At 43.2% G+C, this 19,402-nt stretch overlaps 1 protein-coding gene across 1 annotated transcript in view; it reads left to right on the top strand.

Moving 5' to 3' along the window:
- RYR3 (ryanodine receptor 3) overlaps positions 1-19,402 on the top strand; it is a 350,151-nt gene that overhangs the window by 316,741 nt on the left and 14,008 nt on the right. The window contains 8 exon segments of the mRNA XM_045583784.1: positions 1,255-1,359; positions 3,066-3,147; positions 3,791-5,121; positions 7,279-7,337; positions 9,628-9,796; positions 10,945-11,031; positions 11,778-11,978; positions 15,618-15,748. Of these exon segments, the coding sequence (XP_045439740.1) occupies positions 1,255-1,359; positions 3,066-3,147; positions 3,791-5,121; positions 7,279-7,337; positions 9,628-9,796; positions 10,945-11,031; positions 11,778-11,978; positions 15,618-15,748 (2,165 nt within the window).

A 19,402-nucleotide genomic window follows, 5' to 3' on the forward strand; every position in this document is an offset into this window, starting at 1 on the left:
TGCCCCATGCAGCATTTACCTTAATGTAAAGCAGACACTTTGTGTGTTTCTTTGTACAAAGGGTTTTGTTCCGAAAAGAATCTAGAGTTTTCTAGGAATCAGATACCAAATGTACATGAACAGTGATTTTTAAATAAGGCTATATGATTTAAGGAAGCAGGCAATATTTCTTCTGCTCACCTCTCCCCTGGGAATTCTGTCAAGACTCTTCCAGAACATGAGATAGTATTAGTGTTCTTTTCGGAAATTTCTTACTGAAGGGTGATTTGGGAATTGATTAAAAGGTAGGAAAAATGAACTATAAGGAAGAGTTTACAATAAGAAATATCAGATCAATAATCTGTAAAAATTGGGAAGGATATTAACAAGAAAAATGCAATCTGGTCATTGTCTTCCCTCTGTGTATGGCTTTCAGAAAATATAGAGATGGTATTATACCTGAAGTTCAGGTTAATGTTAAGAAAATCCTAAAAGTATTGACCAGGAATATTATTCAGTATTTGGGGTTTGTTTTGTTTTTTATTTGAATAGATATCCATGTGGTCATAGCATTCTCCAGGCACCTTTGCCAAATAACAGTCAATGTGCTAGGGCTTGATTTTCTCATTGGCCTCCACAGAACCCTTGAGTTCCTCAGACCCCTTGTATGTCAAGGTGTGGATGAAAATGGGCAGGAGTGCCGAAACCAGTTTGGCTCAGTGGATAGAGCAACAGCCTGTGGACTGAAAGGTCCTAGGTTCGATTCCAGTCAGGGACATGTACCTTGGTTGCCGGCACGTCCCCAGTGGGGGGTGTGCAAGAGACAGCTGATTGATGATTCTCTCTCATTGATGTTTCTAACTCTCTATCCCTCTCTCTTTCTCTCTGTAAAAAAAATCAATAAAATATATTTTTTAAAAAGAGAGAGAAAAAAGAAAGAAAAATAAAGTGGACAGGAGTGACCTTCACTCTTGTTCAGCCAGAGTACTGAGCTTTTTCAAATGATGTTCTTCAGTGTAAGATTTTCTTTGAAGAAAATATTCTAAGGCTAAAAGAAAACCTCTGGATATTGCTGGACTATGAAATTTCCAGTGGCTTTTGTTAGACATAGGATCCTATGATGAGGGTGCAAATATCTTGGGGAAATATTGGGCTCAAAATATGTGACTTTGGGGAGGAGCTATCTGTTCATATCAGCTAGTGTCAGGGGCCCTTGCTGAGCCCTTCAGAGCAGCTCGTGATGTTGCAGTGAAATAGGATCCCTCCTCTCCACAGGGCCCTTGCATTGGGAACCAGCAGAGCCTGGCTCACAGCAGGCTGTGGGATGCAGTGGTCGGCTTCCTCCACGTGTTTGCTAACATGCAGATGAAACTCTCTCAGGTACTGTGGCCTGTCCCCAGTGAGTTGTTGGTGTGAAATGCTAAATTAATCCTCACCTGCTTGGTGTTCCCATTGTGGATGTGGCTGCTTGATCAAATGGCTGAAAAAGCCAAGCAGATTAGGTCTCATTTATAAATCCTGGGTCTAGATGGGAGACGGGAGTGAATGTCCCAGACAGGCTTTTGCATGGATGCAGCTTCCTTCCTTATGTCCCACCAACTTACCCTTTTCATAATTGCCTCAACATTTGCTTTTCATGATGCTAATCCTTTTGCTTCCTTGTCACTGTTTTGTCAGTTTATAACAATTGATGGTCCTTTCTGATCTGTCTGATACCTGCATGTCTCTTTAATTCACCTATGCCTTCGCTCTCACTTTTGCTTCCCCTTCCCTCCCCCTCTCCGCCTTTCCTTTCCACTCCCCATCTCTCTGGCAAGATGATTCAGACTCGCTCAGAGCATTTATTATGAACAAATAAATGTAGTATATGTAGTAGATGATCGTCTCTCTCCATGGCAACACATGAGGGAGAACTTCAGGATGTTTCAGGTTGATTAGAATAACATTTGTAGCATCTATTTAAATAATGTGTACCTACAGTGTTCCAGGCTGTCACATCTGCCTCCTCCCTTCTGGAATGTGCTATCTAACCCTTTCATTTTGTTTCCCCTTTTGACTCTGGCCTTATGGGAGGAGAGAGTTCTTGGGAGGGCTGCTAATTTGGCAGTAACATGTCAGCTGATTAACTCCTATGTCAACCCAGCTGGGGCAGCATGGTGAGGGGCTCTGTAGACAGGAGCCTGGTCCTGGCACCTCCTCACTGGTAAATTTCAGAAAGTCAGGACCCTTTTCTTGTTTTTTGCTTCATCACTTGTAAAATATTGGGAGTTAGAATATCGAACCTTTGAGGTATCTTCCAGCTCAAATATTCTACACATCTATTTTGCATAAAGCCGTGACATACACCAGAGCTGGGGGGTGTCCCTCTGAAATTTAGAGAGCTAGACAAGTAATTATCTTTACAAAGAGAGTCTGTAAGAGGAGTGTGGCCCAGATGCATTTTTAATCTCACCCTCTGATTGCCCACCTCAGATCCTCCAAGGATTATTTTCCTTCTGTGATGTAGGGTACAAAGCACAGTGCTAGCTTAGCAATGCCCTGTCTGCAATGCTGAAATTAAAACCAAACAGACTAGGATCAAAACCATCCAGAGGAATAGCCTCAATTATATAACATTTTAAGGGACCAGTGGCACCTAGATCACCACCAACTAGAATCAGGAGAACCTAAATTAATCCATTAAAAAGAGGAGAACCACTTAGTGATTTTAAGCTCAATGCCTTAATTGGATTGCAATAGTATTCCCAAAAAGCTCATTTGCATTTCTCCAGTATCAAGAACAACAACATAAACTATAGAGATACCTAACAGCTCTTTGGTGGATCGGGTTGTTCAGTAGTTTTGGACAATGAGTGGTATATCTGCCACATTGTGCTAATAAAAGGAAAGCTGTAAAGGAATGCTATTGGCCATGCCCTGCTGCAGGCAACTTCCTGATGCTACAAGCAGTGGATGGTAAGACCTCTGCATTCCCAAGATTGACGCAACCCTCACCTAGTATTTCCAGAGCAGGCTCTTCTTGCTCGCTGCCCTGTACTTTGCTGAGGGATCAGATAGCTCAGGGGTATCTCCTGTTTCTGTTCTAGGATTCCAGTCAGATCGAGCTGCTGAAGGAACTCTTGGATCTCCTTCAGGACATGGTGGTGATGCTTCTGTCCCTCCTGGAAGGTTGGGCTGTTTGGTATAACTAGGCATTCACACAACTGTAATTGGTCCAAGGGCTAACCATACTAATCACGCAGATCATCCTCCTGACAGGTCATTCATGCCATATAACATTGATTAGAAAGCCAAATTTTCATCAACAAAACATGAGTGAGAGGAACATGGTCTGATGGACAAAGTCTGAAACCAACTTATTTTATGACAATAGGAAAGCCAGAATGAACTGGGGAAAACCTCTAAGCTTTGCTCTTTCCTATTCTCTCCCTCTCCCCATTGCTTTTCAATACATCTGGCTGCCAGTGTGTATGCCAGCCATCTAGTTGGTCACTTTCCTAGGTCTAAGGGGATGAGAGGGGCACCACTTATTCCTATGTGTCCCTAATAATCTAATAACAAAACCAATTCTCAGGCCCCATGCCAGATAAAAGACACTGGGGTAGCCATCTCCTTCTCCCTCTGTTTCTATCCCCCTTGGCTCCTAGTGATGTAGTCTTTATGGCTTGCTTCTCCCTCCTGCCCATTTCCAAATTATCACAGTCAGAAAAGAGCTGACTGATTTGGTACATAGTCTAAAAATAGCTTATCAGTTACAGAATGGCTTAGATTTATTGATATATTTGTATGTCTTTTTGAACCTGCCCCACAGGGAATGTGGTAAATGGAACTATTGGCAAGCAGATGGTTGACACACTGGTGGAGTCATCTACCAATGTAGAAATGATCTTGAAATTCTTTGACATGTTCTTGAAACTTAAAGACTTAACGAGCTCAGACACCTTCAAAGAATATGACCCAGATGGTAAAGGGATTATCTCCAAAAAAGAATTCCAGAAGGCCATGGAAGGGCAAAAACAGTACACTCAGTCAGAGATTGACTTTCTCCTTTCTTGTGCAGAAGCTGATGAGAATGACATGTTTAATTACATTGATTTTGTCGACCGGTTCCATGAGCCGGCCAAAGACATAGGGTTTAATGTGGCAGTGTTATTGACAAATCTCTCAGAACATATGCCAAATGATTCTCGCCTTAAATGCCTGTTGGACCCAGCAGAAAGTGTGCTAAACTACTTCGAACCATACCTAGGACGCATTGAGATTATGGGTGGTGCCAAGAAAATTGAGCGTGTTTATTTTGAGATTAGTGAATCCAGTCGAACTCAATGGGAAAAGCCCCAGGTGAAGGAATCTAAGAGACAATTCATCTTTGATGTTGTCAATGAAGGTGGGGAACAGGAAAAGATGGAACTGTTTGTGAACTTCTGTGAGGATACCATCTTTGAAATGCAGTTAGCATCTCAGATCTCTGAATCTGACTCAACTGACAGACCAGAAGAGGAGGAGGAGGAAGATGAGGACTCTTCTTACACACTAGAGATTGAGGGAGAAGAAGAGGATGACAAATCCTTTGAGTCTGCCTCTGCATTTGCCATGGCCTGTGCCTCAGTGAAGAGGAATGTTGCCAACTTTCTAAAGAGGGTAACCCTGAAGAACCTCAGGAAGCAATACAGGAAGGTGAAAAAGATGACTGTGAAGGAGCTGGTAAAGGTGTTCTTCTCGTTCTTCTGGATGTTGTTTGTGGGGCTGTTCCGGTTGTTCTTTACCATCTTAGGGGGAATCTTTCAGATCCTGTGGAACACAGTATTTGGAGGGGGCCTGGTAGAAGGGGCAAAGAACATCAGGGTGACCAAGATCCTGGGGGACATGCCTGATCCAACCCAATTTGGTATCCATGATGATGTTTTGGAGGCTGAGAGGGCAGAAGTGACGGAGCCGGGTATCACCACTGAACTAGTGCACTTTTTAAAGGGTGATAAAGGAGATGCGGATATTATGTCAGATCTTTTGGGATTCCACTCTAAGAAAGAAGGTGGCTCAAAGCATGGGCCGGAAGTGGGTTTGGGTGACCTCTCTGAGATTGTTGGCAAAGATGAACCCCCTACACTAGAGAGTACTGTACGGAAGAAAAGGAAAGTACAGGTAAGCATAATTTGTTTCCATCATCCTTCTTTATGCCCTGAAGAACACTTGCTACTATATTTTGCAACTAATACTGACACCAACTCCCTGAGAGCCAACAATGTATTAGACACCCACTCTCCTATGATTACCCAGACCTCTTCATTCTAGCTCTACTATGTCTAGGAAGTGCAAGGTGTAAATGGATGTCTCAGTGTCAAATTGCTGGGTAGTCTTCAGTTTACATTGTAGAGTTCAAACATGGTGATCTGTGATGATCACTTTACTTCCACGCTTTTATTAGAAGGTTAGTTCTCATGGTGTACAGGTTCCTTTAATAAACTGAAAGCATAGAAAACCAGGTATAAGATAAGTGGAGGGTTTTTTTCTGGTGAGACAATAATTTTGCAGTGTCTCAAAAGGTTCAGATGGTATCATAATTTAGCACAATGTCCCAGTGAGTCTTACTGGCTAGGACACTGTGCTAAATATCACATTTCATTATTGTGATGCAGCCACTATTAAATTTGGGCTTTAAGTCAGTTGACTAGATTAAGAGAATAAGATAATTGTAATTCAGAGCCCCTTGGTCATAGATATTGACCTTGATCAACCCTTGGTCATAGGTGTTTCCTGCTGTTGCATCATCCAACTCACAGCATCATACTAGCACTAAAGGGGGTATGGAGAGAAGTGTAAAGAGATCAAAGCCCAAAGACAACTTTTATTCATTCATTACATTAATATTTGTTAACTAGCTAACACATGCTTGTCATTATTTTTGGCTTTGGGGATATAGGGATAAGTGAAAAGTGCATTGTCCCTATAATTCAGTGAAAAAGAGATTTTGCATAAATCTGTATAGGCATGAAGAATGTTGGGAAGGACGAATGCCAGGTGCTAAAGATATGTATACAAGAGAACTCTCGCCTGGCTTTGCAAATCAGGGAAGAAGGCATCAGAACTATAGGCATTCTTACAATATTAATTTATTTACTCGTTTTGGCTCCCTGATGTAGCCTCAGGGCACAAACATAATTGGATTCATTCAAGGCCTGCTACATGCCAAGCTGTGTTCTGAGGCTATGAAAACTCAGTTAACAGGAAAGATATTTTTGCTTTAATAGAGTTTAAGTTCTAATGGAAGAAGACAACAAATAAATAAGATAATTACCATTTGTGACACATGCTAAAATAAATGAACAAGGACACGTGTTACAGAGTGAATGTGGGCCCTACTTTAAATAGGATAATCAAGGAGGCTTCTGACAAGCTGTCCTATGAACCATGTCCTGAAGGATATCAGGCACATGCACAGCAGTCACACTCCAGGCAGAGGAGATGCTTGATGCAAAAGTCCAGGTGCAGGGAAGGATTTAGAATGTCCCAGGAAAAAAAATGAGGTCTGGGTGTTTGGGTGTAGGAAGTAAGGAATCAAGAGGTGTAAGATGGAATGAAAGGCCATCATCCTGCAGCCATGTAGGCCTCAGTAAGGAGCTTGAATTTTCTTTGAAGTACAATGGTCATCAGGCAGAAGGCGTGGGGATCAGGTGCTAAGAGGATTAAAGACGAGGCAGGTATCCTGTCTGATGGAAGCAGTTTCTGATATGGTCCATCTCTCCCTGACCCCATGGAGTAGTGGGACCACTGCCTCAAGGCTCTGACAGTATCCAAGCACAAGTTTTCTCTTTGAGTTGACTAATAATAAGAGGGCAGTGGAGCCGAGACCGGTTTGGCTCAATGGATAGAGTGTCGGCTTGGGGACTGAAGGGTCCCGGGTTCGATTCCGGTCAAGGGCATGTACCTTGGTTGCGGGCATATCCCCAGTAGGGGATGTGCAAGAGGCAGCTAATCGATGACTCTCTCTCATCGATGTTTCTAACTCTCTATCTCTCTCCATTCCTCTCTGTACAAAATCAATAAAATATATTTAAAAAAAAAAAAAAAAAAAGAGGGCAGTGGAGTTTTCAGGTTTGAAATCTTTGTCTTGGCATCTCTCCAGAGCACCTGGATAGGTAGCAGGACACTCGCCTTCCATGACCCTGAGAGAAGCAGAAGCAGGAGAAGAGAAAGCCATTGGGACTTCTGACCAAGGAGATGAAAGTGGCCAGCGATATGGCTCTTCACCATGAACACACTGATTCTGGGAGAACTTAACTGACTGTTGTTTTTATCTAGGCAGCAGAGATGAAAGCAGCACATGACTCAGAAGGAAAAGTGGAACCCGAGAAGGCAGAGTAAGTTCTTGGTAGCTTCGAAAACTCAAACTCATGTTAGACAGTTCTTGATAGCATTTACTATTCTATTGCTGTGGTAAATAGCTATAGTAATGCTATCCTGTATAATAAAAGCCTAATGTGCAAATTATCTCCTTTCGTGGTGGTTCGACCAGGAAACCAGGAGTTTGACTGATTGCTATGATGTACTCTGACCACCAGGGGGTGGCAAGGAACATGGCGGGTGTCAGCAATGCACTGTGATCTCTCACCAGCTACCTGGGGGCAGGGGTGACAGGGATAGAGGTGTAGTGACACTGTGAGGTGTCCGCCGAACTCACTCTTAATGTCCCTGCACTCTTACTGATGCCAGGGCTCACATACCAGGGAAGCCCCCCAAACTCAAGTGCCAGGCACCCACAAGGAGTCTACCCCACACCTGTGCTGCATCTTCCAGGTGAGCCAGGCTTCAGCCGCTGGGACCACAGGGGCCGGTCAGGCTCCCTGAGGGTTCACACAGGAACTGGTCTGCACAGCCAGCAGAGAGAGAGTGCCCTGCCCACCCAGCTTCCATGCAGTGCTGCTGGGTGGCCCAGAGGCCCAAGCTGTACCCCAGCCTGCACTCACCATATCTCCATGTAGGAACTTGGGCACCATGACTCAGGTAGAGGAAAGCATGTGGGGGCCAAGGGACCCAGGCCCAGATGTCAGCTGGGACCTGTCCTTCCACACCAGACATTTGTGTTTTGATCACCGGCCAGGCCTAGGGACTGCCATCATGCACAAATTTCATGCACTGGATCTCTAGTAATAATATAAGAAACTAGAGGCCTGGTGCACGAATTCATGCACGGGTGGAATCCCTCATCCTGGCTGGCCATGGAGGCTTATCAGTGGGCAGCAGGAAGTTGACAGGCCAAGGGGGAGGCACTGGGATGTGGGAGGTTGGTGGACTAGGGAGTGGAAGGGCCACGGGAGGTTGGCCGGACAGGGAGAGGGGCAGTGAGAGATTGGTTGTGGGAGTGCACTAATCACCAGGGGGCAGCTCCTGTGTTGAGTGTCTGCCCCCTGGTGGTCAGTGCACACCATAGATCACATGTGTCAAACACAAGGCCCGCGGGCCAAATCCGTCCCGCCAGGCCTTGCAATGTGGCCCGAACCGCGCTGTCATCACTGCACTCCGCTGCGTTTCCATCACAATGACAGTTTATGACTGTTCAGTAAACCATTCGGCCCGCGATTTAGGCTGGATTTTAGATTTTGGCCCCTTCTCTGATTGAGTTCGACACCCCTACCATAGATCATTCCAGTTGTTCCAGTCATCCAGTTATAGAGGTCCTTTAGGCTTTTATATATATAGATAGGTATTTTTCAAGCTCTGAATACATTTATTTTTACCCCAGCTATATGATAAAAACATTTCATTAATCTTAATTATATCTCACTGGAAGGTCAGAATTTCACCATCTGGCCAAATTATCAAACACCAACATTTCATAACTTTTGTATAATGTTGATTATGATGGTATCTAATATACCATATTTTTCAGCGTATAAGACGACCCCCTAATTTTACAGTTAAAACATCTGTTTATGCCTATATTCGCTGTATAAGACTACCCCCCACTTCCGAGGCAACACCAGTTCTTTTTTTACTAGACCGCCTCTCTAACTCAGCCAATCCAAGCAGGCTTTTTATGCATGCAAATTATACATGTTCTGTACCCAAAGCTACACTCTGTTCTAGTAAAAAGCCTGCTCAGATTGGCCCGAGACAGAGAGGTGGTCTATTAAAAAAAGAACTGGTGTTGCCTCGGAAGTGGGGGGTAGTCTTATACAGCGAATATAGGCATAAACCTATGTTTTAACTGTAAAATTAGGGGGTCGTTTTATATGCCGGAAAATATGGTGTTCAATACCTATTACATGCCAGGTCTTATGCTAAGGTCTTTTACACAATATCTCATTTAATATCTGCCACAAATTTGAAGAATATGTACTATTGCTAACTCAAATGAGGTCTTAAAAAATAAATAATAAAGGACCTTTCCAAAGAAGAAATAAAAGTTAAAAGTTAAACCAAATTTCAGAAAAAGTCTACAAACATATTGATAACTATTGTACCTATGACCATGGCTCATCAAAGTGGACACTACTCATTAAGTGCACAGTTGATGTCCAGGCACTGTGAGTAATAAATCGCTGAGGCTTCCACCTCCCAAGAAAGAATTACTAGACTTGAATTCAGTCTCCCTGTCTGGGCCGGGCCTCCCCTTGGCCTCCATGCTAAATGGGTTTCTTGCTCCTGCAGCATGGAAGATGGGGAGAAGGAGGAGACAGCCGGAGAAGAACAAGCCAAGGTCCTGTGGGCAGAGGCAACAAAAAAGAAGAAGCGGAGACGTGGGCAGAAAGTCGAGAAGCCTGAAGCCTTCATGGCTAATTTCTTTAAAGGGCTGGAAATCTATCAGACCAAGTTACTGGTAAGCGCTCCAGCCCAGGCCCCACTTCTGGTGCAGGAGTTGGCCCGAGGAAAATCTCAGAGAAATGGCCATGATTTTGTTTCAAAATGTGGTTAGTTATGCTCCCTCACTTTCTCATTCCTCTTCTTTTCCTCTTCTCATTTATCTGCCTGCTCCTCTTGTGTTGGAGGAAAAGCAAAAGAGGTTAACTTGGCAAAAGCCAAGTGCTCCAGTTCCCCTGCCCAACTGTGGGTACCCTCTCTGCCCTGCGCTATCTCAGACAGCATGGGAATTCCTCTTCCTAGCTGTGTCATGTGGGGACTTAGCTGTTCCTCGGCCAAAGTTCATGAGTAGTGGGATCATTAGGGATGCAGAAAGAATCTACCTACATCAAGTGGGTTCTCACAACAAACCCCAAAAGCTGTTCTTCCACATGTAGTTAGCCCTCAGCCTAGCTTCTGCAGTTCTTGGATGATTTACCTCCTGAGGTACAGCTGCTGATACCAGGACAACCCCTTCCCGGGCACCTGCGGTGAGAGCTCTCCACAGAGAGATTGAGCGCTTTCCCCATGCAGCTGCCATCCTAGTCCTCAAATGCTGATCTTCCCAGGAAGGTGGCGGTGAGGATGGAAATGGTGCTCCTGGGAAGGGAGAGGCAGGGGCTCTAGGATTGTGGCTTATAAAGGGACAGACACCCAAAGTCAGTCTGGTTGTATGCAGGGTAGGAACTGCAGAGAGGTTTTTTGTGAACTTAGGTCATCCATAATGTCCCAAAAGACTAATGTCTGTGCTCAGTGCTCAGTATATGCACACACACACGTGTGCGCGCACACATACAGATACATGCACATGCAACACACACACACATGCATGCCTTCATAGCAGCATTTGAGTCTGCTGGTGGCATGTCTGGCATTTGGCTCCAGAAAGAACAATCTGGGCTAGGGTTCCTTTGAGCATCATTCTAAGCAATTTTTTTTAAGTCATCATTTTTGGTACCTCTCTCAAATAAAGTCCCAAGAAGGCCAGAATTGTCCTAGAATACTGGTTACCAAAGAGTAGAACTAGTTTTGTGTAAACTTCTAAAGAGAAGCAACCGTCTGTGTGAGAGAAGGAAGTCCCCTTTTCCTTGCAAAGCTCCTCGCCTCTGCCTGTCCTTTCCTTTGCAGCATTACCTGGCCAGGAATTTCTACAACCTGAGGTTCCTCGCTCTGTTTGTAGCCTTCGCTATCAACTTCATCCTGCTCTTTTACAAGGTGATGCTTCATTCAAAGATCATTTACTAAATGTACTTCACTAAATGTACTTCATTTTTTAAAAAATAGAAATTGGAGCTAAGATTCTAATATCTAAAGACATTTCTAAGACTCTGGCTTCTACAAAAGGTGTCATTCTTCAGCAAGGGGAAGAATGGAGACTCTTTTCCAGTAGTTCACAGTTGTTCTGTTCATTACCTAATAAATTCTTCGAATATTTTGGGGGGATCTGCTATGTCCTTGAGCCTTTATTAGGAACTGGTAGTCATTTCAAAATGCAGTTCTTGCCTTGTGGAATAAGGTAGCAGAGAGAGCCATTATAATTGGTCCCCATGTTAGAACCCTAATGAAGGGAGAATTAACAGTTGTTTCTTGAGTGAGGAAAAGGAGGGACTAATCAAGAGAAATGAAGATGGAGGGCATTGATAAGTGGGTCTTGTATACTGCAGGCACATAATAAATGTTCATGGAATGAATTCATGAATGATAGGCCTTTACTAATTTTTAGTAAAACTTCCCTAATTTTTAAATATTTTTTGCTTTTTCTCAGAAGATACATATTGTCTCTTTAAAGTGTTGTTTGCGATTATTAGAACTACTGGGGATTTCTAGGAATAAGTTGCCCCAAAACCTCACACTCAGCAAGTAATGCTGAGTCACCGCTATTTGCACAGCAACATAGTCCATGGGGAGACCCAACGACGGATGCTCTTCCTGGTGTTTGTAAGAGGATGTGTCTTGGCCAGGTCACTGAAGAGCCTTTAGAAGAGGACACAGAGGATGTGGTGAACCTGTGGCATTCCTTCAGTGACGACGAGGAGGAGGAAGCGATGGTGTTCTTTGTCCTCCAGGAGAGCACAGGGTACATGGCCCCCACATTGCGAGCTCTGGCCGTTATCCACACTATCATCTCTTTAGTCTGCGTGGTGGGCTATTACTGCCTCAAGGTGAGTTGCTGTCCACTCTGAATCTTATCTGACTCCGTGGGGAGGAGGCATCATTTCTGCACCCAGCCCTTTGTTCTCTAAGGCTGTTCTAATAGACCAAGGTTTGTGGAGCAGCATCCTGGGTATCACCTAGGAGCTGGTTAGACCCATACAATTGTGGGCCCCGCGCCACGCCAGGCCTTTTAAATTGGAATCTGTACTGTAACATGATCCCCAGAAGATCTGCATCCTCATTCTTTTGAGAAGGCTTGCTCTCTAAGTCTCATTTCAGGTACCACTTGTAAAATTTTATAAAATTAGAAGCATCAGTCTAAATCACAGATGGACCTTGTCATGTGAGAGTCTTCTGATCTTTGCATTTATATTGGAGTTTTTTACAAAAATGCTTTTCATCTTTCAAAAATTATTAGGTTTTAACTCTTTGAGACATCAGGAGAACACTTAATGAGTTAGAGTTTCAGTTACTGTTTATTGCTGATAACAAATCACCCCTAAACTTCGTGGCTGAAAATGATGTTTGATCTCTCTGATTCTGTGAACTGGCTGGGCCATGTGAACAGCTCCTCTGCTCCATGTGAAGGCGGCTACATCAGCAGGCATGTGGGAGTTCGGCTGGGCTAAATTGTCCATGCTGGCACTGGCTCACGCCTGCACAGTGGAGAGGTAGCGGCTGGCAGGCTGGCATACCTGGGCCTCTCCACACAGACTCCGGGCACTGCCCTGTTCATTTGCCTCTCCACATTCTCTCCCTGGCCAGGTAGCTGGACTTCTTGCATTTGGTGCCTTGGAGTTTCCAAAAAGAGCACAGAAGTGAAAGCTGCTAGCTCTTCTTAAGGCCCAGAACTGACAGAGTCATTTCTATTGCATCCTTCCGGGGAAAGCAAGTCACAGAGCTGGCCCAGCTTCACTGTGGCTCAGGGGTGAGGAGGGCTGCACAGGGCATTAATACTAGGAGACCAGGTTAGCTGGGCCATGGTTACATCTTCAGACACTGCCCATTTACATGAGTCTTCAGTCATTCTGTGTTTGGTGTTCTAAGACCATTTCTTTTTCTATTGTGCCACATATTTTTCTCTTTTCTTTTTTTTTTTTTTTTTTTTTACTTCTCTTTAGTATGATAGGACATCTCCTTGGCTCTTTACCAAGCCATCTTCTCCCAAGGAAAAACCCAGGAAATATATTTCTATCTGTGTGGCCCTCACTTCCCAGTGTACTATGGTATCAAGTTCAGTTACCCTGCTGAAGAGAGCACATGCCCTACCTAACCCAGCCGTCACCAACTGATGGTCTGTGGACCACTGGTGGTCTGTGGGTCAGAAAGGTTGGCAACCGCTGCCCTAAACCACACAGAGGACCCAACTATAACAATAAAAACACAGATTTGTTAGCTGGGCTACCTGAGTTGGATTCATAGCTCAGCCATCTCTCTGTTTCCTCCTCTGTAAAAATGAGTATCATAATAACACTGATCCCTGAACATTGCTGGAGGATTAAATGAGCTGCTATGCATAAAAGCATTCAGAATGTCAGAGAGTAACTGAGAGTGCCAGCTGCTGCTCCCTAGGTCACCATCCCAGAGCTCACCTGTTGTGTAAAGTGCAGATAACACTGCTGGCCTAGAGAAACACTCTCTGGGGAATAAAATGTGAAAATCCTGCTTACAAAGCATACAAACCCCTAAAAGACTGAAGGGGAATGCTTTGAATCCCAGAGATCAGAACGGCTCTAAAATTTGGTATTACTATTGTTATTCAGAGTCATTTCAAAATACAGCAGAAATTAGTCAGCATAGCTTTATCTTTGTTTCCCCTCCCACATCATCCATTAGCTGACAGCAGTCATTGATTCCTCCCAGTGTGCTACGCCTATTATTAGCCTTTGCCATCTTCCTAGCATTAGTCTTTTCTTTCCTCAGTGTAGTTTCATTGTTTTAAAGAAGAAAGAACAAGAGGTAACTCTTTACAAATCATGATCTAAACTTTGTCTTTTTGTCTTGGAAATAAAGGGGCAGAGTGAGGCATTTGGATGTCATTAGCTTTAAGGAACAGTTATTGGAAGAAACTGTGTGGAGACCAAGGTCTCAAGGATGTTGCTAAGTAACCAGTGGCTTCCCACCAATGAGAAAGTGTGGTTCTGTCTGAGTTAAGCTTTTCTGGCTAGAGGTGCTCTGGCACTTCTGATTTCCCCTGGGATTTCAGCAGTAGCCTCTGACCTCACTAACTCTGTCCCATATTTGAAGTGTGTGTGTGTGTGTGTGTGTGTGTGTGTGTGTGTGTGTGTGTTGGTGATGGTTGGAGTGATGAGTTATTTCCCCACCCTTCTGTGTGGTAGATCTCTATAGCCACCCCACCAATTGCATCTAAAATCAGACTTAGAACAAGACAACAGGGAGTGATCGTTGAGAGCAAATAAGGGCACTCCTACCTAGCATGCACTCTCCTGGGAAAGCCTCTGAGGAAGAAAATCTCAATCCAGAAAGACTATGTATGGGGCCCAGTGAGCACTCTCCTTCTGTCCATCAATCCATGTCTCATTCACCAAATTTCAAAGCCGTGAGATGAATATGACCCTAGCCACTGGAGGTGGGGATGAGGGTGAAATATTTCATGGTATTCCCATGGGTAATGAATTGTTAACAAAAAAAAACATTGAAACCTGTAAAGAATTTTTTTGTGAGTTTATTTGAGCCTTACTGTCGACAAATGCCAGGAAGCAGAACCTCAATGGATTGAGATAATGCTTCGAAGAATGGCGGGTTACATTTCTCTATTTATACACTGAAATCAAAGGAGGGGCATAGGTGGGTTACATGAAATTCATTGGTGATGTAGTAAGGAGGCGGGAGAAAGCAAAGCGGTGGGAAACTCCTGGGATTGGATAAAAAGTAAAATGATGGACATGTACTCAGGTGAGTGCAGGAACAATTAACATGATAACGAAGGAATTTGAGGCATCTATCCTGGCACTCACTACATTTGGTTGTTCTCCAGGGGCTCTGGAAAAAGGGAAGTTACAGGTTACCCAGACATCTCATAGATATGTTATCTTAAAGGCAAAAAGGCAAATGGGCTCAGTAAAAAGATCAAAGTTGATCTTTGTCTGGGAAAATATCTGGGATATGACTACCTACTATAACCTGTTAGATATTTAATTTTCAAACCATCTTTTGTGGTTATCTTAGGTCTCTGGGTTTGCAAGACTGCCATGCAGGCCTTTCCTGAGCTTGTCAGGTTAACATGTGGCTCTTTTCTTTCACAGAATCAACTACAGAATAGTCAATCATCCCTTCTGAGTTCAACTCCAGCCTAGGAGTCTGAGGAGACCTAACTCATTCTGCCCCAGGGACCCATCTGCATATGGCCTTCTCACTAGGATGGCTCAAGAGTCCAGTTTGCATTAATATTAGTTGTTTAACCCAAACCTTAAAGGATGGCTTAAGTAAGATCAGCTTTTGGAAAGGAAGCTGTACTAGTCCAAGGAGTGATAAGAGGTTTTACTCTGGACACATAATTAGGCACCCTAAGAATTCCACTAAAAAGAGATTGTTGTCCCGAAGGTGGAAGGGCAGTTTATTGAAATGCTTAGGAGAGAATGCTTTCATTAGGAAGCCTCCTGAGGAACCGTGTCCTCCCCTCCTAGGTCCCTTTGGTGGTATTCAAAAGAGAAAAGGAAATTGCCAGGAAGCTGGAGTTTGATGGCCTGTATATCACCGAACAGCCATCTGAAGATGACATCAAAGGGCAATGGGACCGCTTGGTAATCAACACACCGTAAGTTATCACCTCCCCCTCCCCCCCCGACATTTACACACACACACACACACACACACACACACGCACACACACACGCACACGCACACGCGCACACACACACATGCTCTAAGCCTAAGTTCCCTCTTCAGTAATAGAGGGATGAGAATACCACCTTCTGCAGTCTGGGGATATTAATGCTTGGCCTAGTGCCTGGCACATGGTGGCATCAAGCTAATCTCTTTCCCTAACTAATAAAAAAATGGCCATCATTAGTGAAGGTAATGCTCTAATATTAGTGTATTCATTGCAAAAGTGAGAGCTGCAAGATAAACTAATGTCCTGAAAACAAAGTGAAGAAATAGAGCTGGATAGGTAAACAAAGGCGACTGTGTTGAAATGCTTAGCTGGGACAATTAGAACAGGCACATCTAGAAACAACAGCTCTGACCCCTACAAGAAGGAAATTGCTTCTTCCCCAAAGATGCTCAGCAGACTGAGAGAGGCAGCTCTACAAAGATGCGACTGAGCTTTGTAGATAGTTTCTAGAAAGGGAAGACTCTTCTCACAGGGGAAAATTAAGTGTGCACGCCAAAAGTCTGTGCCTACCAATCTCTTCAAGTAAGGAAGAGGGTCAGGCTCCATTTCGGATCCTTGGACATTATGGCAAGAAATATTGGGCACTATGATATAATTTAATTCTTTAGTTGGCTTTCTGCAATTATCAGTAATGTTTGTGGCACAAAATGATATGGCCCCAAAATACCAGTAAAAAGGCAGTTCAGTTTTGAGAAATTTATCCTAAGGAGATAGGCAAGAACACTAAAATGTCTCAACAAGGATAGCTGCTAAAACTTATTTGAAATGGCATAAGTGTCCACAAGGAGGACAATGCATAAATAAATAGATGTTTTAAATTTTTTTTTGATAAATTAACCTTTACTTTTTTCATAATAACAGCATTGCAGTATGTGTAATACTTTGTAACCTGTTGTTTTCAGTTAACTATATGAAGAGCTTTCATTTTTAATATTATTTATATCTTGTTAAACACACATTTAGAAGACATAAAATGTATATGTATATTTTGAAGTATAATAATAAATTGAACTAGCAAGGTTAAAAAATGGAACATTGCTGAAAGCTTTGTGGTCCTAGATGTTATGATCCTTCTTTATCCTATCTCCCCAACCCCTAGCTAACTGACTTAAGTCATAATCATTTCTTGCTTTATGTTTTAGCACTTAGGTGTGTGTCCTTAGATATTGGTTCATTGTAACTATTTTTGAACTGTACATATATGTTAGTCGCTTGAATCGTTTGTTCAGCGCCATGTTTGAGAACTCTTTTTTTTTTTTACATCTTTATTGTTCAAAATATTACATATATCCCCTTTTTCCCACATTAACTCCCTCCAGCCTGTCCCCGCCCCCTCTCCTCCCACCCCCGGCTTTGACCAGCTAATTGTTTGTGTCCATGTATTATGCATACCAGGTCTTTGGTTGATTACCTCCCACCCTCCCACCCTCTTCTACCTTCCCTCTGAGATTCCACACTCTGTTCCATGCTTCCATGTCTCTGGATCCTCTCTGTTCATCAGTTTATTTTATTAATTAGATTCCATATGAGCAAGATCATGTGGTACGTGTCTTTCTCTGACTAACTTATTTTACTTAGCATGACATTCTCCAGATCCCTCCATGCTGTCTCAAAGGGTAAGAGGTCCTTTTTTACTGCTGCATAGTATTCCATGGAATAAATGTATCACAGCTTTTCTATCCTCTCATCTACTGATGGGCACTTGGACTGTTTCCAGATCTTAGTTATTGTAAATTGTGCTGCTGTGAACATAAGGGTGCATACATTCTTTCTGATTAGTGTTTCTGGTTTCTTAGGATATATTCCTAGAAGTGGGATCACGGGGTCAAACAGCAGGAGAATTCACCTATGCTGATGTGTGTACCCATAGTTTTGTCATTTGCAAAACTGAAATGTTTCAAAACATTTTCAAAACACTGATAGGAGGATGTTATCAGATATTTACAGGCAGTGTTTTCATTTCTGGCTATTACAAACAGTGCTGCAATGAACATTTTTATAACTCATGCACAAGTAAAAGAGTTCCTGTAGATAGAGACCCAGAAGAATAATTTGCTGACTAGAGTATCCAAATGTCTGTCCCAATTTACCTGCCAACCAGCTCTGTCGGAGAGTTCCTGCTCCTCTGCCTCCCTGCCAGCACTTGCCATCAGCTTTGTGAAGCCAGGAGGTGAGCAGTGGCATCTCATTGTGAATTCCAAAGAGGTTGAGCATGTTATTTTTCTTGACCATTCATATACTGATGTATCATTAATTTATGTACTTCCCTTTTGAAGTTTCTTTTCTCTGTCCCACACTCCAAGGAATATCGCCAAGTAAAAATGTTTTCTATCTCCGAGGAGCTTACATACCTAGTCAGGGGACAAAACAGACTTGGACCAAAGGAAGATCATCTGCAAAAGGGCTTGCTTGGAACCTTTGGTCAGTGGCCCTGCACCACTTGTGTCATTTTCCACTTACAACAAAATGTAACCAAGACTGGGTTGTATGTTATGGACCATTTTTATAATGGATTTAAGAGAAAGGGGTATCAGTGTGGACAGAGGAAGTGTGGCTTGATTTTTGTTTGTTTTATTTTATATTCTAAATCCAGTGCATAAAAAAATCAAGTAGCAGAAAAATATACAAAGAAGAAAGCCAACACAATTACTTCTGTCCTCTTATTAGTAATTTACTCTATAAAGCCAGCATTTGTTCTTGCTTTTAGGTGGCATTTGGATGTTTAAGACAAGAAGCTGCTTTAACTATATTTAAAAAAAAAATTTTAACTATCACCTGCTGGGAAGAGGTGGCATTTGCTCAGGGTTATTCTGGGAGGCCAATGCAGAGGGGGAAGCCCCCATTACCCTCCACAACTTGGGTGATTTCTAGAAGAGGAGACTGTGTGTGCCACATCCAACAAGAATGACTCAAAGGAGAGCAGAAGGAGGAAGTTATGTGCCAGGGCCAGTAGTTCCTTGGCTGCAATCTAGCCTCACAAGGAACCCTCCCAGGAAGAATCAGTCATTCTGTAGAGGAGCAAAATATGTTAAATGGTTTTGCCTACATACCTAAAAGTGACAGTTCTTTCCAGACTTGAACAATAGAAATCTGTAGTGGAGCTAGTGGAAGATGCCAAGCAGAAGAAAGAAGTTCCCCCTGGGGGGTAGGGATGGGATGTTTTAGGGAAGCACCTCCAACAGAGAGAGAGATCTAAAACCCCAAGGAAAGCAGACCCCGCAGGATTATATGGGAATGGAGAAGGGAATTGAAGAGCATTCCGGTTAAGCCACATGCTATGGAAATTAACTAAAGATAATTCCCAGACTGGAAACTTAATGTAGTTAGGGACCTTGTCTATGTGTTGCCCCACTGATCCCCAGCACCTACCCCAGCTACTGACAACACTAGAAGCTCATTGAACGAAGGTTAAAAACAGCTGTTTCCCAGCCTAGGTGCCCATCAACAGATGACGGGATCAGAAAACTATGATACATCTGCACAATGGAATTCTATGCTGCCATAAGCAAGGAGGAATTCTTACCATTTGCAGTAACCTGGATGGAGCTGGAGAGCATTATGCTAAGTGAAATAAGC

This window comes from Pipistrellus kuhlii, unplaced genomic scaffold, assembly GCF_014108245.1.
Source record: "Pipistrellus kuhlii isolate mPipKuh1 unplaced genomic scaffold, mPipKuh1.p scaffold_m20_p_1, whole genome shotgun sequence".
NCBI classification, from domain to species: Eukaryota; Metazoa; Chordata; class Mammalia; order Chiroptera; family Vespertilionidae; genus Pipistrellus; species Pipistrellus kuhlii.